The sequence below is a fragment of the Plectropomus leopardus genome, chromosome 2 (assembly GCF_008729295.1).
Source record: "Plectropomus leopardus isolate mb chromosome 2, YSFRI_Pleo_2.0, whole genome shotgun sequence".
Lineage (NCBI taxonomy): Eukaryota > Metazoa > Chordata > Actinopteri > Perciformes > Serranidae > Plectropomus > Plectropomus leopardus.
Window position 1 is genome coordinate 28,696,151 of NC_056464.1, and position 22,863 is coordinate 28,719,013.

General features: G+C 38.6%; 1 protein-coding gene across 1 annotated transcript in view; it reads left to right on the plus strand.

Moving 5' to 3' along the window:
- ca16b (carbonic anhydrase XVI b) overlaps positions 1–22,863 on the plus strand; it is a 139,603-nt gene that overhangs the window by 111,009 nt on the left and 5,731 nt on the right. The window contains exons 13-27 of the mRNA XM_042507475.1: positions 2,077–2,215; positions 5,033–5,124; positions 8,695–8,786; positions 13,466–13,562; positions 13,678–13,760; positions 14,152–14,286; positions 14,400–14,534; positions 16,154–16,326; positions 16,462–16,597; positions 17,797–17,943; positions 18,397–18,490; positions 19,596–19,672; positions 19,864–19,992; positions 20,180–20,326; positions 20,950–21,092. Coding sequence (XP_042363409.1) covers positions 2,077–2,215; positions 5,033–5,124; positions 8,695–8,786; positions 13,466–13,562; positions 13,678–13,760; positions 14,152–14,286; positions 14,400–14,534; positions 16,154–16,326; positions 16,462–16,597; positions 17,797–17,943; positions 18,397–18,490; positions 19,596–19,672; positions 19,864–19,992; positions 20,180–20,326; positions 20,950–21,092 — 1,819 coding nt within the window. The remainder of the gene's footprint in view (positions 1–2,076; positions 2,216–5,032; positions 5,125–8,694; positions 8,787–13,465; positions 13,563–13,677; positions 13,761–14,151; positions 14,287–14,399; positions 14,535–16,153; positions 16,327–16,461; positions 16,598–17,796; positions 17,944–18,396; positions 18,491–19,595; positions 19,673–19,863; positions 19,993–20,179; positions 20,327–20,949; positions 21,093–22,863) is intronic.

Sequence of the window (22,863 nt, forward strand, 5' to 3'; positions counted from 1 at the left end):
TTTGGCCCAAAGTCAAAATTGCCATTAGGTTTGATCATGATCAGTCTAAAGTTTTTTATAATAATAATAATAATAATAATAATAATAATAATAATTGTAGTATAGCAAAGTTCATGCAGCAAGTGAAACTCGAAGTGCTTTAAATGATAAAAATTTAAAAAATATAAACAAATAAAAGAAAATAAGATAAATAAGATACAAGTACACAGCCACATGCACACACATGACAAGAGAGAGAGAGAAAAAATAAATAAATATGAAATAGATTTGATGCCAATTAATTACATAAAAGCTACATAAATAAAAGTCTAAAAAGATAGGTTTTTAAATTATGTTTGAAGTTGACAACTGGCTCAGAAAATCTGACCTTCTCTGGAGGCCAATAACACAGAAGGCAGCATCACCTTGCTTTTTAAATATACTGCAGTGAACAATTAGCAGAGTGGAGTTGGAGGATCTTAAGGATGCTCCGATCCTGTCATTTAAAGGGTCTCATGGAAAGTTTAATGTATGTGTTTTGCCATAATAGACCCTTAGGTTTATTATTATTTATAGGTTGTTTTTTTATTTAATCAAGCTAAATATTTAGCTCAAACCAGGCTCCGGTTAGATCTATAATGGTGAAGATTAAAGCCCATATGTGAAGAATTAAAACATTTCTGGCTTTGGCGACTCCCAGTGGTGGCATTAAAAAGGACATTTCGGCAGTCAGCACTGCATGCTAATACACCCCTCCCCTCTTCTCATAGATTTGCCCTGAAGACACAGATAAAGGGCTAAAAGCAGCACAGAGACTGCACCAATTTTCACCAAGATTGTCTCGTTTTATCTACAAACAAAAACGTGCAAAATCAGAGTAACTTGAAATGTGCTATAATGTGCACCCTACACATCAGTATCTTAGAATTTCGTAAATCAGTTGTTGTGAATTTCTACTGAAAGTGAGATGTAAGTTAGGAGCAAGTAGCATGTAACAGGGTTCCCACGGTCATGGAATACCTAGAAAGTCATGGAATTTCACAATCTCATTTTTCAGGCCTGGAAGAGTTGTGGAATTACTTAAAATCATTTAAAGGAAAAAGCATAAAATATGTTGTGAGTAATGAAATTGCTACAGTAAATCTTCCTTAGACAACCTCCACATAATGCAACATAAAACAGCAAATTTATTTTCTGAAGCTGCAGACATCACTTGGCTCTAATATGTGTTAATGTGACCCTCATGTTTAGTTTGGCATCATGTATGTTTTTTCATTTACTCCCCAATGCTTTGTCTCTTTCTCCATATATACAGGCTAACTAAAATTATTTTTGAATAGAGCTTGAATCTTATGTTTGAAAAACGCTTGGTTAGTGGGCCAAATATATACATTCATATAAATATATATATGTGTGTGTGTGTGTGTGTGTGTGTGTGTGTGTGTGTGTCCTTGAAAAAGCAATGGATACATTTTGAAATTTTTGGCTATGAAAATGTGTGGGATTGTGTCATCCAGTCCTCACTGACTCTGTCTTCCTTAAACGTCTCAGCCGTCTGTCAGCAGCTGCTCCCGGGGAGCTAAGTGGACCTGCCTCCACTAAGCTGACAGCAAAAAAATTACTGAACCAACATAGATTACATGTCACCTCCATGGAAAGACATGAAAAGGGGTTTTTCTAAACAGATTCAGTGATTTTATTTCCCCGCCCACAGAGCTGGTGAGAGGAATCTGCCTATAGTAAAAACAGGCAATCTCGCAGACTGACCTGATACGGTTAAAAGGTCCAAAGGTGATATACAGCAGGATATTTGTGTCATTTACACAGCTGTATATACAGAAAACATAGTTCTTAACATGACAAAAATAGACTTGAAGCGGAAAAAATGGGGTCTCCATAAGATGCATGTGTCACAGAAACCGCCTGCATTTGTGTGGATTACATTTATTAAAATGTAAATGGAGACAAATCTGTTCTGTGAGATGAGCGAGTGATGCGCATCAAAAACGCTTATAAAAATGCTTTCAGTGTGGATAGTCTGTAGATCAGTATAATATTTTTAGCCAGATATTTATGTGAATGTTTATTCTGTTCCAGACAGGACCATCTTACCCAATGTGACCCGAACCCCTCACCCGGGGATGGGCCGGATGGTGTGGATCGTCCCGTTGGTGGTGGTGTCTGCTCTCACTCTGCTCTGCCTTATAATGCTGCTGATTGTGATGGTCTACTGGAGGTGAGTTCAACATACTTAACCTCATTCCAGATGGCACATTTTACTGCTAAAATAAAGTTTGATAGAACAGTAAAATGTCATTACATGAACTGCTGATACATACAGAAATGCCTCATCCTGATGAGGGTATCGTTGATACCTCCCTCGGGGATATGAAAACTACCTTCCCCTCACCCACTTTAGCCCCTCCTATAAATCTCACATTTCAGGTTAAGTGACATGCCTGCATGTATGTCTGGATTTTCCAGTCAGTCTGCTCCACATTCAGACCCACCACGTTTGAATGTGTCCATTTTATGTATGTGTATGCATCATCAATCTCACACAGTCTGGTAGCGAGTCTGTTTTCTTGCCTTCATGTCGTACATCAGCCCATCACCCACCTTGGTTAGGGTGAGGAGACCTGAAGGCCCCGCAGAGCCAGCGGAGGTCCCAGCTGTGTCTTCATCTGCTGGGCTGATTTCCAGCCACGCTATTGGGGCTCCAGTAATTACACAGGCCAGGCCACTGGCACATGTGGGATGGTTAATGAGTTACAAATAGCACTATGGACCATTTCCTCAGCTGGTCCCATGCATATTTACTGTCTCTAAAGGCTCTGCTTCTAGTTGGGTTGGATTTTGTTTATTTACAGTCTGCGATTTATTTGTGTTAATACTTGAAATGTGTTAGATGTATTTTCTAAACTCCTTTTCCCAGGATATTTCTCTAAGTGTGAAAATGCTGCCGCAAATGTTTATGGGCCAACAACACCTTACTGTGGCATTTTGTGGTGTCAGATAATATATGGAGCTGATTCCAGGCTGTTATTTATACCCTGCTTTTAGAGGTATTTAAAAAAAAACAAAAAAAAAAAACAGACAGTTTGTTGAAGACGACTGCAGCGGATTCAGTCGGCGGATGGATTACTGAGGGTTGTGGTATTTGAGAAGAAGAGCAGGGGCAGCTTTGAGATTAGAAATGGCCATCACAGCTGTTGTTGTGACAACTCTGACAGTTCACAGACAATGCCTGCTTCCCCTGGGGAAAAGACCATGATGAAAGATGAAATCAACCCATTCACACTCTCGTCACTCTTCATGCTCTGCATAGTCTCTCTTGGTGACAGCGCTGCTATAAAATCTAGTTTCTCTGCTTACAGATGTTTTGGCCATTAACAACTTGATATCGTAATCCATTTCAAATATGCGTTTAAAAGTATGCGATCAATTTAGAGAAGTTTAAAACCCTTGTGTTATTTTCAGCTTGTTCGTTTTCAGCGTTTAGACTTCGGTTATGAGTCTGTCTACAATGGAGTTAATTGCCAGCTTTACAGTACACATCTGGAAGCCCCTGAGGCTCGAGGTGTTTGTTAAAAACTCACAGATGTTCAACTGGGGGAAAAAAATGTCCCATCTCATGTTAGTGACTCAGTGCTGTGCTAACACTGGTGTTGAATGGGATGCCTCTCTCCACTGACATCTATTCAGAAAGCCCATTTCATGCCCGTTTCTATTCCCCCAAAGCAAACTATTCTTCTGAGATCATGGGAGAGAATCAGGGAGGAGGTGTCTACAATGCTGCTTAGTTAGCCGTACCACATCTGCACCCAAAGGGAGCCATTGGATTGGGAGGCTGTGACGCAAGCTTGGGGGGGAACTCTCCTCCCTTTTTGTTGTGCACCCTCCCCTCTCAGTCTTTCTCTTTCTATATCTTTTAAATAGAGTTCTGCCTTTTTATTTTTCTCTCAATGCTTCGCTTTATCTCTCTTAAAGAATGACAACCATCTGCTCCATCCTCTGCTTCAAGTACAGGTAGGATTAAACCTGGGAAATGTTAGCAGTGGGATGAAACCTGGGTCTTTAGTTTGCATTCATTAGTATACATTATGTGTGTGTTAGGAGGGGGTGGAGGCTGAAGATGTGCAAGGTGCTCAGGACTCTAAGGATTCCTCTCTTATAGACAGACTCTCTGATGTTCAGGAGTCTTCTAAAAGTGAGGAACTAGATTTTTTTAAATTTCTTCTATTTAGATCTCACTAATCATGTTAAAATTGCTAATTTTTATCTTTATTTATGCTCAGTGTGGGTAAGGATGACTTTAATGTGGAACATTTTAATCTTAAAAACAAAAAAAGATGTTCAATTCATCTTTTAACAATAATGTTACCAGAAAAAACTGCCCGACTGCCCTCAGTGTTTGTATTAGAATTTGGCTTTAATTTGGCAGTTTGCTACCTTTGGGCCTTTAACTGTTTAGAAATTATGAGAAATTGTCCAAAAGGGGGCACAAACATTTCAGCTTTTGAAACAACAGGAATTACCTACAGATGAATAATGATTGTCAAAAGTTTCATCTAGTTTCAACACAGAACTTTGTCATATGAACATCTGTGCATTGAGCAATCGCGCACAATTTTCTCCAGAAAGCGAGCCTTTTTAAGTTGATTTTGTTGTCCTCAAAGTGGAGTGAGATCTCCTAAAAGTGGTGTGTGATGCCCCCGAAGAGAGGATCTGTGTTTGGATTAGTTGAGTTCAGTTTGAGTAAAGAGCTAAATTTGGCGCTGTGCAGTGTGTCGCTGTGAGTTGTTTACCTGTTCCCTGTAGTCAGCTCAGACTGTGTTTCCAGGAGCCGCTCACCGTCAACGGCTCTGTGTGCGATCAGCCGTGTCCTGCTCACTCTGGGGTTTTCATTAGCAGTTTTCTGCCATTCCCGTGTCATTCTGCTCAACTTTCAGATGCTGATGTTGACAGACCGGATCTGAGAACAATGGGATAACGACTCCCTAATAGACTTTACTGTGGCATCTCACTGTTCCCTCTCTCTGTGTCCCTGTAGGAGGTTTTTCCAGACAGCTCACTTCTATGTGGAGGAGAGCAACTCTCCACGGGTTGTGGCCAATGAGAGTATACCAATCATTCCCATACCAGGTAAGCTGTGTTTCCTTCTTTATTCTGAATTATTCATATATGTGAAGTTCAGATATTCATAGTTATATGTCTACTATATCATACTTCAGATTTGCTGTTTGTTGCAGTTTTTTAGATCAGTGATTCCAAAAGGAGGGTACTGTGGCACTTGTGTTCGTGCTGTTGCTTTGACATACACAGAAAAATTTACATTTTTTTTTACGTTTTTACATTTACAGAAGAAATTACATTTGATTTTTTTTTTGTTTAAGTAATAAAAATAGGTGAACTAAAACACCAGAAAACAGTCTGCACCATTTACAGTTAAGTGTCCTCCCTCCATAGACACTTGTAACGCGAGTTTAAAACCTCCATGTTTTCTCAGGCCTTTGAGTGTCCTTAAGCTTTTATATCTCACATTTTACTCTTCTGTGTTTTAATTTCTTTCTTCCTTTACTCATTTATTTTGTGCATGCTTATTTGGATAATATTATTATGTAATCTTTTTTGCTTTTTACCGTTACCATGTTATCTATTCATATAACTTCATTGTGCAGGTCTTTGGTCAACTCTGGTTGCTTTAAACTTGGTTTATGAATAAACCTGATTCGATGATGTAAATTAGTTAGCAAACTGGCAAAGAAGCTGGAGGAGTTAGCTAAAAGTAAAATAATCAAAAGATGAGCTAGATTGCCAACATAGATAGCTAAACGTAATGGATTAGCAGTTGAAAAAGTTAGCTGAAAGTAACAGATAGATGTAGGGCTGCAACCTACAATTATTTTGATTATTGATTAATCTGCTTGATTCTTTTCTCGATTACTTGATTAATAATTAACATTAATAATAGTGAAACATGCCCGGTGCAATTTTCACAGCTCAAGCTGACCTCTTTAAACGGTATCTTTTATCTGACCAACAATATAGAAATCCAAAGTTACTCAGTTTTTAATCATGTATGACAAGAAAAGGATCACATTCTCGCATTTCAGGAACATTAAACCAGCAAATGTTTAGCTTTTTTGCTTAAAAAGATACTGAAACCATAAGTTGCCAATTAATTTTCTGTCAGTCAACTTTTCAATTAACTGACTAATCACTGCAGCTCTAGATAGAAGGTTAAAACAGATGTAGCTAAAATTAATTCAATTAACAACCAAAATGATTTGCATAATGGAATAAATAATCGTTTAAAGTAATTAGCTTCAAGCATGACTACAAATTTGAAATAGTTAAAAGTAACAGGTTAATGGTTGAGATAAATGGTGGTGTTATGTGGGGGTTACTTAAGGTCACTTGACAGGACTGTGGGGGTCCATAGAGAAACAAACAATCACAAAAATATCAAAGGAATCCTGACTTACTTTCAGTGAAATATGTCTACTGATAAGGAAACTTCCATGAGCCAGCATTAAGTGTTTAACTGTTTTGGAACGGTGTTCCTTCATTTGCACAGTTTCTGTCCATTTACACATGAAATGAGTCTAAAAGCGCCTCTGTAGGAATTGTGTGACGGGCTTTTTGTTGCCTTTAATGTCTCAGACTGCAGCGCCGTGGCAGCTAGTCAATATCAGACTTTACTTTCACAGTCGCTTAAAGCTCGGGGACATTTCAAGGCTGTGATATCACAGTTAAAGAGCACAGTTGATGCCAGTATTGACTCCACATTCATTAGGCTTTTATTGCTTGTCTTTTTCATTCTTTATCCCTTTCTTTCTTCCCCTATTCTTTCTGGCTTGTCTTTTCCTCTCTTGGCAATTTTCTTAATAGCACATATATTCTGCATGATTGACCATGTATCTGATTTAAGTTGAAAATGTGAGAGAAGATTCGTCGAACAGTGGCTCTATGGGCTCAGAATTTGCATCACTTATCTTCATAGACGTGTAGCTATTTTTTATGTTTAAAGTGGAAAATGACATAATGAGATAGCTGTTAAAGCATTCATATTGCATATAGTGCTGTGGATCATGAAAGCATAAACGTGAACATGCCTCAGAAGAAAAAATTGGGCCTAATCAGCCGTACTTCATATCAGTGTCTGCCTTCTAAAGCCACATTTCTCTCAGAGCCATTCAGATGAGCTGATTAGACTGATAAGTGACTCTTGACACTAATACAGGGGAGGACATTTTGATAAATGAACAGATTAACAATCCAGGATTCACCTTTACGCTGTAACCACTGAGGCAAGTAAGAGCCCTAAAAGCCCCAGCTGCGAGGGTGTATTAGTTAAGACGTTTGCCAGCATCAGCAGCGATGACAGCTGGGTCCCCTGCACTATTGTCCCAGTGTGATGGTGACCAGCCTTATCAAAGATCCCTCATGTGTGATTTGGGGCTGATTTGACTCAGATGAGACAGATGCTCCCTCCCATAAATGCTCAAAATACCAAATCTAGACATTTGTGGTAGAGATTTGTCTGTTAAAATAGCACAAAATTGACTTTTCATCTCAAATCTTTTCTTTCGTTTTCCATTTGCCACCTAGTGGCTTTAAAATCTCAAAATCAGAAATACTTGATTGATCCCAGGAGGAAAATATAAAAAATTACAGTAGGTCTGATGTAGAGCATAGCGATTATAATTAAAGTCGAAATAAGGAGCATGTTAAATATAAAAATGAAATGTATTCGTTATGCTACAATGTTTACCACGGGTATGTAAAATTATCACCAGGATTTTATGTGGATTTATATGTAGATGGGAATGTTGATATGTGCAAATATGTAGATGCATTTGTACATATGTATGCAAATATATTTATATTTGCATAAGTATACCATATGTACTGAAAGAATATGAAATAGCTGGTCAGTATTTGCAATATTGTGTGTGTGGGTTTGTCTGTGTGTGTGTGTGTGTTATAGTGTGTGTGTGTGTGTGTGTGTGTGTGTGTGTGTGTGTGTGTGGGTGTGTGTGTGTGTACGTGTGTACATAGACAGACAGACAGATAGTTGTATAAGATAAATAAGGCTTTACAGGTGTGTATCAGAACTGTAAATATTAAGAAATAGGATGTATATGTTCATGCCGGTATCTGACAAGTCTTGGATTTCTATCTGGGAGTTTTTGGTAATAATTTCATTATATATTAAAGCAGTAGGACTAAATGAGTTTTTACCTCATCCTACTCCTTTTCACACATGTAAATTTAGGCAAATGTAGATGGTATCAATTGTCTTTTTTTGTGTGTGCTTGTTCTTCACATCTTTTTAACTGCCGTTTTTGTTGTTTTTACATGTTCAAAATAAAGACATCAATCAAAAAATCAGATATTAAGTCTACATAATATGTACAATATGCTATGTATGAAAGTATGTAAAAATCTAGAAATATGTGCATTATGCTACATTACAATGCATAACACAAGTATGCAAAGTTTTAGAAATATCAACTTATGTGTATTATTATTACAGAATATATACATTAATAGAAATAATACAATATAAGAGCTGAAGATATGTTAATAGATTTCTTATTATACTGGTTCATTGATGTTGTCAGAATACATGGTGGCTGATAATGCACAACAACACTGCCCACACACACAGTAACAGGCACTTTGCTAACTGTTCTGTTTGTCCTGCAGATGACATGGAGGCCATCCCTGTTAAGCAGTTCATTAAACACATCATGGAGCTCTACAAGAACAACCTGCAGGGTTTCTCTGAGGAGTTTGAGGTACGCTTCTCAATGTCACTTCAACGCTGATTCATTTAGAAGCCTTGTTAACCTTTGGTTTATAACTAATTTTGCTTTTACATCTGAGCTGTGTTCGGTTTGTCTGTACGAAGGAGAAGAAAACAGGTACTTTGCTGCCTTTTGGTTCTGCTCTGTTTATTACAAACTAACAAAGAGGTGTAAACATGAAGTCATTATATGGTCCGACAGGTAACACGTTGATTAGACAGTTTTGGCAATTGTCATCCTGCATCATCAGCAGTTTAGCAAGTCATGTGGCACTTTACTGCGCCTCACATATTTATTTATGTTCTCTGGTGTCTCAAAGAGCTCATAAAGGAATAATTGATGATGAAGATTGTCATAAATATTGTTGTTGGTTGTTACATGTCGTGCATTTCACCGGATTCATACCATCTGGATTGCTTTTTTGACAGTTTAAGATCAGCAGATTAATTTATAAGTAGTTGAGCTTTTGAATAATCTATAATGACTGCTCTCATAAAATCCAGTGGTTGTCCTGATTTGCCGCGAACAAGCCTTGCCACAGTCGATGCAAGCCCATCTTTTCAGGTGGGCTCGTACTCTTTTTCCTCACTCGTGCTGGCTTGGCTTGGATTGGTTTGATTTGGCACGTCAGCCCAGTGCAGCAGGGATTTGTATCTCCATTACACCAGGGCTACTCACCTTAGAGTGTGTCTTTAACTGATGACAACTTGTCTTGAGTGATAATGTTTAGAAGCAGAAGGGTTAAAGGTCCCTCGTTATTTTTGCTGTGGATGTTTTTCCATCACAGCACGGCAGGTAAAAGAAGATTACCTGTTGAATGTGAGATGTTTGCAGAGGTGCAGTAAGACCTTGCTGTCTGCTGCTCTTCATCTAACACCTAACAAGGCTGTTTCTGCTTTTACTTTCCTCCCTGCAGAATTAGTAGACTTGTTGCTTATTGAAGAAAAGCCACTAACTAATTTCTGTTAATTTGGTGATAAACACATTTCCTTTTCTATTCTTCACAATCGAAGTCCCCCCGGCCCTCCTCCAGAGATGGTCCATCTCTGGTACAGTGCTGTGGGTGTCGCATGTCTTAAGTGGTGATGGAAAGACAAATCACTGCTGCATGGTTTGACTTGGCCTGTGGTGGAATGTAACTAAATACATTTACTCAAGTACGATACTCAAATACAACCTAAATATTTTCTTTTCATGTCACTTTATACTTTACTGCACTACATTTTAGAGGGAAATATTGTGCTTATTAATTCACTACATTTATCTGAACACTTTATAAAATGTTTTGTAATAAATTAAATAACTTAACAGTTTATACAAGTACAGCTGCAATGATTAGTTGATTAGTCAGGCGATTGAAATTTAATTGCAACATTTAAGTCTATTTTAGATAATATTTTCAGTGTAGGACATTTACTTGTAATAAAGTGTTTTTACAGTGTGATACCAGTACTTAACTTAAGTAAATTATCTAAAGGATCTAAATAAAGGATCTGAGTACTTCTTTCCACCACTGGACTAGACAGAAGTGGTAATGGAACAAGAGTATTGCTCTTCTTGTTTGTTCCTCATCATGGACTGAATATACAAATGGATGGGAAGACAGCTGTGAAACCACAACTTATCGATGGTTGGCTGCAATACAGGTCATAAACCTCACTGCCTTCATGTTAACAGATGGGACATGGGCCAAACCAAAACACATATCAAATACGTTTTTCTCAAATATAATTTCTATGGTCTGCACCAAGTTCCAGTTACAGCTTTCATGCCAGCCTTTATGAACCAAACCAAATGGGCAAGTGCACAAGTTTGCTTTAACCAAACCAAATAGATGTGAAAGCACCATAAGATTGCAGAAATCATAGAGGTACTTTTTATTTAGATTTCAGCAAGATGCAGTGCTAGGAGACTGAGCACAGTTAATCTCCCTTCCACTGTGCACATGTTGTCTTTAAGTGTGCCTGGGTTTGAACAGTGGTTAGAGATTACTTTGTGCATGTGTTCATGTGCAGGGTTGCTACTTTTGAACAGATGGTTGAGAGAAAGACGGAGGGAAGGATCAAGAGAGATGGAGGTTAATTAGAGAAGGTCTGTCTGCTGGTCGACTGGATGAAAACAGTCTCTGTGTAACCAGGTTAAGAAACGAGGCAAAAGCTTTGCCCCCAGAGGATTCCTTCTAATTGGGGTCATTTGATGTGAAGCTCGTGTGGATAAAATTCAAATGCATCACGATGAAGCTGTGTTGGAAATGATTGTTATATTTTGGAGGTGGGTGGGTGCAGTGTGCTGTGGTGAGGACTAGGAGATGAAGGCTGTCCTGCTGGAGGCCTGAGTTCAAGCCCCAGTGGCAGCAAGCATCTGTTCTTCTGAAGTGTCCTTGACCGAGACACTGAATCCCTGCCAGAGGTTCTGCTTTGCAGCTTATCCTGAGCTCCTTATGCAGTGGGCAAGTTTGAAGACAAGAAAGAAAAGTTTCCCTGTCAAGACTCATAAAAAATATAGGAAACCAGGGCTGTACTGAATGTCTTTTTTCACATTTGAAGCCTCTGTTAAGATTTTCGAGTGCAGCTACAAAAGTCTGTTCGAACATCTATAAAACAGTCACTCCTATTTTTATTAAAGTCATTATACATATGTAGTGCACAGCACGCATCACCAGAGGTCAATCTCTGGTCTTAATTGGTGGAACGGGCAACTGAGCTGAACACACAGCAACACCTACTGCTGGTGGAGGTATAAGTTACAAGACTGTAAACAGCCAGTGGCCAGCAACACTAGAGAGAGACTGTGGGGTATAATATCATGTTGTTTGTTTTACATGTGATTTGGTGAAATAAGGTTTTATTTTCACCAAACTAAAGCTGGTGATTTTTGGATCAGTTGACTTTCTTGCTCTGTTACTTGAAAGACTAACCAAGAAAGTTTGTGTGAGATTTATTTTGTTTCTATAGAGTTTATATGAACTGTGTTTTATGATGCATTAAGGAGCCAATTAAGCTTTGTCAGAGTCTCTGCAGAGCAATACACACAAACATTAAGAGTAGGTTTTAAGTAATGATTGAGAGGAATTACTTCTGTATGAGCAATGCATTGTTTTTTATTAGTATATTCCTGCATACCATATCTTTAAATTTTATTTAATTACTACAAGGGATGCACAATATTGGATTCTTTGTAGATATATAAAAACTAATTTGGCCAATAACAGATATCAATATATATCCTGTCTAATTTTAGAGATCATCAAATCTCTTCTGTGGTGGAATTAACATCATATTGTGCATACTCTTACTGTGATTGCTCACCAGCAGATGGAGATATAAAATACAGTGCTTTTCAGTGTATGTTATATGCTTAGGGCTAATGTTTTGTACATGTTCACTTTGTCAGTTAAAAGAAAAAAATATTGGATTATGATATTGGCAAAAATCAACATGTTGGCCAGTTAGGATATTTCATTTTAAAGCCAATATCTGCCAATACAGGTGACATGCCATTGACATTCGGATTTCACACCAAATAGGTTGGATGACAGATTTAAACTTTGGATCAAAAAAAGGCATAACATCCATATCTGGCTTTCTACAGACAGATCAGTTTATGTCTTTTTCACTATAAAAGGAAGATTTTTATAGATACCTCCAATTAAGGAATTACTGCAACCAAAAAGTCAAAAAGAAAAATGCCGGAGAATCCGGTAGACCCTTCATCCAGCTATTCATAACTGCATATAAATCAGGCATTTAAAGAGGGGTCATCTCTCAAATCTCTCAGTGTCTCGACAGTCTGAAAGCCAATTCGACAAAATATATAAAGGGCAGATGGGGGAAGGAAGGCGATTTGACAATAACAGATATCTGTGTATTTCAATGGAAAAGCACTAGATCTCATGCATGGAAAGAGTCCTGCTGGAAAAATGTGGCTCGATATTTTATTACCCCTCGTATGACAGCACACTATGACAATGGCAGTTCTCAGTGCTGGAGGAAATGCAGCTGTCAATCTTCAAACCATTACCATATATTTTGGAAGTGCCAAAAGATTTAAACTTACTTGAGAGAAATACATACGGCAATACAATCATATTTAATATACAAATACCGTTAGTTTTCAGAAGGATGTATTTAGGCTATATCCCCCCCGAAATAAAAGGTATTGGCAAATGCTTAATGGGTATCTTGCTGGCAGCAGGGAAGAAGGCGTTGACCAGAAAATGGATGATGTGTGAGGGTCCTACCATAGATAACTGGATAGATGTGATTTACATAATGGAAAAGGTTACTTTTTCTTTACACCTAAAGATGCACATTTTTGTACGCCTTTGGGAGAAGTGGATACAGTATGTCAGACCTCGGAGACTTGTATTGTATATTAACTTTAATCTGCCTTATCTATGTTCTTGTCTGCCTCTTTGGAATGTATTTTTTAAAAAAAGAAAAAAAAAGGAAATGTTAAGTGTCTATTATAAAAACGTGCTTTTTTTTACAGACCTCCTGAGGTTGTATACATATAGATAATGACACTGTTTGCATGATTGCATTGAAACAAATAAAATCTTAAATTATAAAAAAAAATAAAAACGCACTGCAACAGTTAGAGTGTGTAATACTGTTACATCTTCTCCTTGTTTAATAAAATCCATCTCTGTCTATTTTTCCTCTCTCCAGGAGGTCCAACGCTCCACAGCAGACCTGAAAATCACTGCAGAACACTCCAATCATCCAGAAAACAAGCACAAGAACAGATACATCAACATTGTGGCCTGTGAGTCAGCTGTGAAATCTGATTATGATGTCGACTGCTGCGCAATCAAATAATGTTTTATAACGTGTTTTCATCCATTTAATAATCCACTGAAATATATCAATGCCTTCCCTAGATGACCACAGCAGGGTGAAACTACGAGCTCTGGCGGGGAAAGATGCCAAACATTCGGATTATATCAATGCCAACTACGTGGATGTGAGTTTTACAAACCACTTGACTAGTTTTCTTAATGCAGATGCTAGTTTGGTTGCCTCTCCTTGTTAGAAATGTTGTGAAATCCACCTACATGGTCCTGTGTTGTATTCTGCACAGTGCTAAATGCTGAGATCTTTATTTAAAATATTGATTGAGGTATCAAGATCACAACACCGACAGAGAGCAATAAAAATGGGGCATCTATTTTTAAGAGTATTGATTAATGTATAAATATTTGCAATTTCTGTCAGCTGAAGGAGTGGATTTCATGACCTACCAATGTCTTGTGTCAGTAAACCAGTCATATCAGCTACATCAGGGGTTGTGGGTAATTTGTACAATATTGATTGCATTTTACCAGTAAATATATTCCACCACTCTCCTGTTTCAGGGTTACAACCGGCCCAGAGCTTACATAGCTGCTCAGGGGCCTCTCAAGTCCACATTTGAGGACTTTTGGAGGATGGTGTGGGAGCAGAACACGGGAATCATCGTCATGATCACCAACCTGGTGGAGAAGGGGAGAGTAGGTTCTCTTTAATTTCATTTGCAGAAGTAAAATTACAAAACAAATCACTCATGACGTTAACTGTATTGCAGACATGGTAACTCCTTTGTTGTGTCTGTTGCATCCTTCAGAGGAAATGTGACCAGTACTGGCCAACAGAGAACAGCGAGCAGTACGGAAACATTGTGGTGACGCTGAAAAGCACCAAAGTGCACGCCTGCTACACACTGCGGCGTTTCCTTATAAGGAACACTAAAGTGAAAAAGGTAACTAAGAGTCAGACTCATTTTACTCTGTTTTGTTTGAATGAGATTTCAATCTTTAAATCTGGATCAGGTTGCACCAGCTGTTTGTAATTCTCTTACTAAGTTTCAGTTCAGTTCAGTGTTATTTATAAGTCCAGTATCACAAATCCTGATTTGTCTAAGAGTGCTTTAATGAAGGCAAAAACAGTCAGATTCAAACTAGTGACCTACTTAAGGAAGGGGCACCATTAAAAAATGTGTAAAAGATGCTGTCATTAATTGAGGTTTTTGTGTGTTAATTGGTGTTAAACAGTGGTGGAATGCAACTAAGCACATTTACTCAAGAACTGTACTTACGTACAGTTTAGGTACTTTCTTATTCTCACTGACATCAAAAGTCGCATATATTAATGTATTTGATCGTTTTTTTTGGTGCATTTTTACTGGAAGTTGTGCTCGCTCTTTGTAATGTGTGACAGTTATACTGGTTTGCTTGTATTTATTGTTTTATTAATGTGCTTTTGGCCATGTCGCTCTTGAAAAACAGATTTTAAATTAGACTTTTTTTTTCAGTTAATTAAACTACACAACAGTTACATATTTGCAGTTACACAAACTGAGATATTTTGCACAGCTAATCTCTGTATATGGCCCTATTTGTTCAGGGCAAGTATTACCAGAGGACTCATGTTAATTAGACATTGCCCCTGAAGTCTGTATTTTACTCAAATTTATAGACCTAATCCCCTGAATATGAACCACACAGTCATTTGTGACTCCACTCTACACAACACAGAAGCTCTACACAGCACATCACAGCGTTGATGTCCACTGTTAACCTGCTTTTTGCTTTTCTTTTTTTTTTTTTTTTAAATATGAGATAAACAAGCAGAACTGGTTCTGCCTTACATTGTCACGTCATCCATTTCGCTCCTCTGATCGATTTGAGGTCGCTCCTTTTGTAAATGGGTCTCCATGCTGCGCAGAGAGATTAGCCTTCTGCAACCTAAATGCTGTCAAAACTTTCATTTATAATTGCCAACACAGCCTTCACAATGTTGACCAGGAAAGAGGGAGAAATGAGTTGCAAAGAGAACAAAACAAAAAAAAAAATAAGTATGGCCCTAAATCCCCAAGATGTTGATTCAGTGGGACAAATATTATCACGCAGTCTCTGTGTTTGGCGAATGGTAGGCAATTTATGGTGAAATCTTTACTCGTCATAATGTGAATACAAGCATTGGAATCTCACATGCAGACTATGAAACACAAAATCGTCCAGAAAACATGAAATAAATGCCAGATATTTCACACTTCTGTTGGTAAACTAAGTAGATGCTTTTATGATAACATAATACACTCATAGTCTTCCTTTTTTTCCTCTCCTGAAAGGGTTGTTTTTCAACATTTGATGTGGATAATCTCACTTTTCACTGGATAAAAAAGTGATGTTTTTAAAATTTAAAATGACCCTCAATTCTGGTCATTACAAAATTGGTCCTTGTTCCGAGTGGCATTCAAAAAGTCTTAAATCTATCTCGCCTTAAGCTGTAAGAACCCTGATAAGTCGTCCATGCACAGTGAATGAAGAGCGTGCATTGTATTCTCACCAGGGTCACAACTCTGCTTTCGTGTTCCAGGGTCAAAAGGGGAACCCAAAGGGGAAGCTAAACGAGCGCATCGTGGTTCAATATCACTACACTCAGTGGCCTGACATGGGAGTACCAGAGTACACCCTCCCCGTCCTCACCTTCATCAACCGCTCATCAGCGGCTCGCGCTGCAGACACGGGCCCCGTCCTGGTGCACTGCAGGTACGACACTTATCACCGAGCTGCTGGGCTGAATGTTACTCATGACTGCTGGAGTCTCGTATTTGTTGACTGGGTTAACAGCTTCCTCTATGGGCCTGCCATTATGCTCATATTGCTTTGTGCTCTGCTCCTCAGTGCAGGGGTTGGCCGCACAGGAACGTACATTGTCATTGACAGCATGCTACAACAGATCAAGGACAAAAGCACAGTCAGCGTCCTGGATTTTCTCAAACATATCCGCACACAACGCAACTACCTAGTTCAGACTGAGGTAAGAAACCCAAAATTGTCCCTTGTATTAGAAAACCTCTTTTATATTAAAAAGGTCATTTGTAATAAAATATTGATAGGGAGCTATGAAAGCTATTCAGCTGATATTCTAGGGTCAGGTTAGGGTTGCACATGCTGCAATTTTATTGTACGCAAAGTTCAAACCATTATATGCTCACAGCAATACAAATGAACGTCCGTACTCGCTGTCCTCAGTCCACATTTTTGTATTTTTGTCCTATAACTGATGTAGGAGTGAGATGTTCCTACCCTCACTGTCACGTCTGTCCGTACAGAACTTTCTGTAACTGTGATGTCGTGTTTTGTTGGCTCGTTTTAGGTTTTCTCTTCTATTAAGTGACAATTAGCTAAAGTTTCAACCTAATTCACAAATGGTTGTTGAAATTGCAATAAATCATAAAAATGTGAAGGCTTTAGTTACTTGTTATTTTGCTGATTTAAATCATGAATAAAAAATATAATCAGATTAATTCTGATTACTTTTTTCACAGTTTATAAAGTACTTAAAACTAGCCTCACCATGCTTTTTTTTCCTTCAGTTTTTCTTATTGTAAAATTTGTCTTAAATTCAATTTTGAGTGCCATTAAAAAGTTCTTAAATTTAAATTTCCATGAGTTGTATCAACTCTCCTTCTTGAGATGTTGCTTTTGGTACTTTAAGTATATATTAAACCTTGATGTACTTTTGTGGAATAAAATAGTCAATGCAAGACTTCAAAGTATTTCTACACTTTGCTATTGCTACATTTACATCTGTAAAGATCTGAGTAATTGTCCTGCCACTGTTTACATGCCATTTTTATTTCAATTCCTTTTTTCAATGTCTGTTTTTGTTTCACAACTTCCATTTCATTTCCCAGCACCCCGTGTCATCATAGTCTTTGTCTGTCTGTCACAAATAAATAAGATGACTGGCTGTGATTGGCTGCTGCTTTACCTGAATAAGAAAACATCAAATTACAAAACTGCTTCTGCTCAGTGAACAACTGCTGGAATAATACACATAAAAATTATATTAAAATGATGGATGAAATCGAAGTGAGTTTTAAATGTTTCATGTTTTTTTTCCCTACAGGGTTATGATATTTTTCAGGGTAATATTTTTTCATTTGTCTGTGTTTATTCATGTAACCATGTATTTCATAATCTAATTTTGAACCCTTTTGGTCTTCCCTTCAGGAGCAGTACGTTTTTATCCACGATGCTCTGATGGAGGCCATCATGAGCAGAGAGACAGAGGTGCCCGCCTGGCAGCTGCACAGTTATGTCAACAGCATCCTCACGCCCAACTCGACAGGCCGCACGCTGCTGGAGAAGCAGTTCAGGGTGAGTAAACCTTCTGGGAGTCTGACTGGTCCGTTTAGACGAGCTGTCACCGTCTGCAGCGACACCACCAGCTGAAATCGAGGTTGCCTTTCGGATCAGAAGCTTGTTAGCAATGCACACGGTGGCTTTCCAGTTCCAGACGGGAATAGATTGAAAACGTCTCTGATGTTGGCTGTAATAAAGTCATGTCTGTCACCCCTGCTGCCTTATGCAAAGCTTGATGAATGTTTCATCAAGCTCCTGCTCCGTCAACATCAGGAGAGGGGAACTAATTGCTCGTTCATAATGTCACTTCCTCCCGAGCTTCACATGCTCGTTACTAATGTGAAAGACTCACCGTTAATCTTGGCTGTTAAACAACAATGTATCCTATGTTTTATTTTAATGTGTGGTGACTCTCAGGACTAAGATCAGATTTTCTGATCTTGTGGTCTTTTCTTTCTGTCTCTCCAGCTGTTGACTCAGTGCAACGCGCGCTTTGCAGAGTGTTTTAGTGCCCACAAAGAGTGCAACAAGGAGAAGAACCGCAATTCCTCAGTGGTTCCCTGTGAGTATCTTATCTGTTTTTACCACAACACACAGGCAATGGAGCTGAGGTCATGTTGAACACTTGGAGCTGCTGCAGTCAAGGGTGTCTAAAAGGCTGGCTATAGTATGTTTACCTAGAAAGTTAAAAGGATAGTTTGGATTCAGTTATGTGAGCAATGTACTGCTGTGAATGGGCGTCAGCAACATACCATATTTGAGCCAGTCACTAAAGTCCCAGATTTAAAAAAACAAAAAGTCAGGGAAAGCCGTTAACGGCTTCAGTTCTCCATCTATGCTCTCGTCAAAGCCAGCAGACTCCGATGAAGAAAACAGTAACAGTAGCTGCTTGTACACTGGAGTTGTTGGTCTACTGCTGCTTTAATCGGTTAGTTTTGTGTGACTTTGGTAAATCCAAAGTCACACAAGGACACAAACAAAATAATTGACTGAAGCAGCTTTTGACTAGTGTTCAGCAATGTTAAATCATTGTTTTTCTCCAGAGTGATAAAACTGCTTCATTTTCTCACTGATAAGGTAAAACAGTGACGTTTTTTTCAACATTGCTTACACTTCAACATCAACAATATCAAGGGTTCCAATGGTCATAGAAAACCTGGAAAAGTCTTGAAATTTCACAATCACATGACTATGGATAAGTACCTCATATAAACCCACTTAAAAATAATTTGAATTGTCCCTTTAAAGGGGTTTCTGTCTTTAAAAGAGTCAGACAACAACAGTGTGTTTAAATTTGAAGGATATCATTATATTTGGACACTATTAAAAGCATTTTTACGCGTAAAAAGGGTTCTGTGTTAATTACTTTTCCTTTTTTAAATAGATGAAAATAACAGTCCTAATATGGTAATCTACATTTTCCTATTTTTCAGCCTGTGATCTATGAAAGACAATTTGTGTTCCCGAATTAGAATCTATTTCCATAATCCTATAAGTTAATCTTTCTATGCATTCTCTACACCCTGACAGGAAAAGGACGTTGTTTCTATAGCAACAGCGAGGACTGGTAATGAACGTGTGCATTATCCAGTGCAATATTATAGAGGCCTGGATTTGTGATTTAAATTGTTGGGCTTTTTTCTCCCCCTCCCTCTCCCTCTCCACAGCGGAGCGAGCAAGGGTCGGACTCACCACTCTGCCTGGAATGAAAGGAACAGATTACATTAACGCGTCCTACGTAATGGTACAGTGTGATAGTCTGCCTTCTTTATCCTTGCTCGCTGTGTTGTTTTGAAGATGTTTATTGATGGGTCTGACAGTTATTGATGACAATTTCTTTTAAAATGATGAGCAGTCTGTCAGCTTTCACAGTCATCCATCAATGTGAGCGCTCTGAGCTTCACAAAGGCTAACAGCTCACATCTGTCACCTCAGGGTTACTTCAGGAGTAATGAGTTCATCGTTACCCAGCACCCTTTACCCCACACCACCACAGACTTCTGGAGGATGATTTGGGACCATAATGCTCAAATTATTGTCATGTTGCCAGACAACCAGGGTTTGGTAAGTTACCCTAAAGCGTAATAATGATAATGTGGTGTTTCTGTTGTTTTTTTATTTGCCATTTAGAGCTACAGTGTCTCTTAGGGCAAAATTGTAATCTAGTCTGCATACAGATAGAAAGCATAATAACAGCCAAACCAAAGGTGACCGAAATATACCTTGTTGACTCACCGCTGCTTCTCTGCAGGCTGAGGATGAATTTGTTTACTGGCCGAGTCGGGAGGAGGCCATGAACTGTATCGCCTTCACTGTCACACTCATCAGTAAGGACAGACTGTGCCTCTCCAATGAGGAGCAGATCATCATCCACGACTTCATCCTGGAGGCCACACAGGTACCCGCAGCTCTGCTCGTCTCATATACCATACCTACGCCTCATTTCCACTGCATGATTTGGCTGAAGTCTTCTTGACTTACTTAAGGTATCAAGTCTTTTTTTCCATTTTGTTTTCCACTGTGGATTTCCCCTTAAGGGGCCAGGCAGGATTCTCAACCGATCGCCATATAGATAACTATGGAGAAAAATGTTTACTTCTGTTCTTGTTAACATTTAAGACAAATGTACATAACGACATCAAGGCATGTATATGTCAGATGTATGCCATGTATATTTGTTAGAAATAAAGTAACAAATTGACTGACTTATAAATAGCTTAGAAAGGGTAGGAAATAATAGGTTTATACTTCCTCCTCATCCTTTTCAGTCATGTAAGATTTCATTTCTTATCATTTATTAGAATCTTTTTTTAGAATTTTGTTTGTGTTAAGGTTATCATCTATATCTGTTTTTGCTATTTTATTTAATGTTTCTTAATGTTTTATCTTTTTTCTTGTTTTACATGTATGAAATAAATGTCTATCTATTTGTTAATCTATCTACCTACATATCTTTCCATCATCTATCTCTGTCACCGTGTTGTGTGCCCGTAGTGATGCTCCTCTGTTGTGTGTTGACAGGACGACTACGTTCTAGAGGTGAGACATTTTCAGTGCCCTAAATGGCCCAACCCCGACGCTCCTCTCAGCAGCACCTTTGAGCTCATCAGCGTTATCAAGGAGGAGGCCATGACTCGAGATGGCCCCACCATTGTGCACGATGAGTAAGTTTGCCTTTACCTCGACGTTTTTGTCTTTCGGCACAGGGCAGTTTACTTGCATGCATGCATAAACAATGTGTATGCACAAAAAACATGCTTATGCATAAACTGGTGTTTAGAAAGAAGGAATGTGAGGTGAGAATGTGTGCACCTCATGCATTCTTCAGAGCAGGCGTACACACAGTTTTAGCTGAGATAACTGCAGGTAATATGATAAGTTTAAATATAAGTTTAAGTAAGAGACGGAAAATGTTGTTTTCCCAGTTTTAATCATTGATTCTTCATTTGCAGCTAACATTGTGTTCTGCAAAATGTAAATCAAAGGCACATTTATAAAATTAATCTTAAATCATTTATGAGTGATGCATTTCATCATTATTTTTAGTTACGTTCATCTCCCTGTTATTGATCATTTAATTTTGTCATGTGGGGCATTTTGTGTAGTTAGTTTCCAAATGAGCGCTACGAATGAATCATTGATCCTTCTGACATAATAATAACGATGACTGAGATTTCACCGCGACAGTGATTTCCAGCATTATGATAAAGAAGTGGTACGGATACAAATATCCGTGCATAATGACGGCTGCTCTGGAACTGTTGGAGAATCTCACCAATGCAACACAGTCGGTGAAAATGCTCTTTCTTTACTGTATTTCTCACTGACAGATGATGAATGGTGGAGGGGCACATGTGCAAATAAGCAAACACATGTTTAAAGGTGTTTCTCCGTCCTCTTATGGTAAAACATTGGGTGTGGAAATGAGGCTTGTGCCCATGCGCCCAGCATTACAAAGATTAAGATTTATAAAGCAGAATGAGGTAACAGCCCTATAAATCTGACTCAAAGAAAGCATATTCATATCTCTGCCTCTGTGTGTAAGCAGTTTTAGTCGTGAATCTCTACAAAACTTTATGCATCTGGCCCCTGGAGTGTAACTTATTTGATGTTTATCACACGTTGTTGGCCTTACTTATTGTCTAAAGTCTGCATCTGGATCTGCACTTTAAGGGTTCAGGAGTGGCAGAATCCTGAGATTTTTAATTACTTTTGAGTTGTGCTTGTTTAGCTGTAGTGTTTGCAGTCGCAGGATAGAAAACAAGCCACTAAATGTGGAGTGCTCTCCATGGTTTGGGCTTTGAGTGTCCTCCAGTGCATACCAGCATTGAGAATCTACAGACAACAACCAAGATACACAAAAGCACCACTCTGAAGTCTCTCAGTAACCAGGCAACCATAACAACTTCAGCAACTGCTCCCAGCTGACGTCTTTTCCTACAGACCTCTGTGCCTTCAGCACCTCAGCTGCTGTTGGTGAAAACACCAGCTAATTGAATGTTCCCCATCACTGAAGGTCCTGATAATCAATCACACTTCAGCTCTCATTTACCTAAAGCTGCATCTGAAGTTGTCACAGACTCAGCAACAGGCTACTCTGTTCCCCACCTATTTACACCAGATGCTAATGTGATGGGATGCTAATGTGATGGGATGCTGATTGCTCACAATCTGCACAAAAGTAGTCACATTTTATCATTTCATACATTGAGTATGTTTCCTTAGCAGTTACTTGTTGGATGCAGGGGATATTATTTTAATTACTTTTTTCATACTGCCGACTTGGCTTGACTCGGTTTGACTTGGTGTGTCAGCACAGCGCAGCGTAGCAGGGATTTGCTTTTGTATACAACAGAGCTGCCCATTCGAAGATGTGGCTTTAACTAATGACACACTTGTGCTTTTGAACACAATTCTGTGCGCCGTGCTCATGTT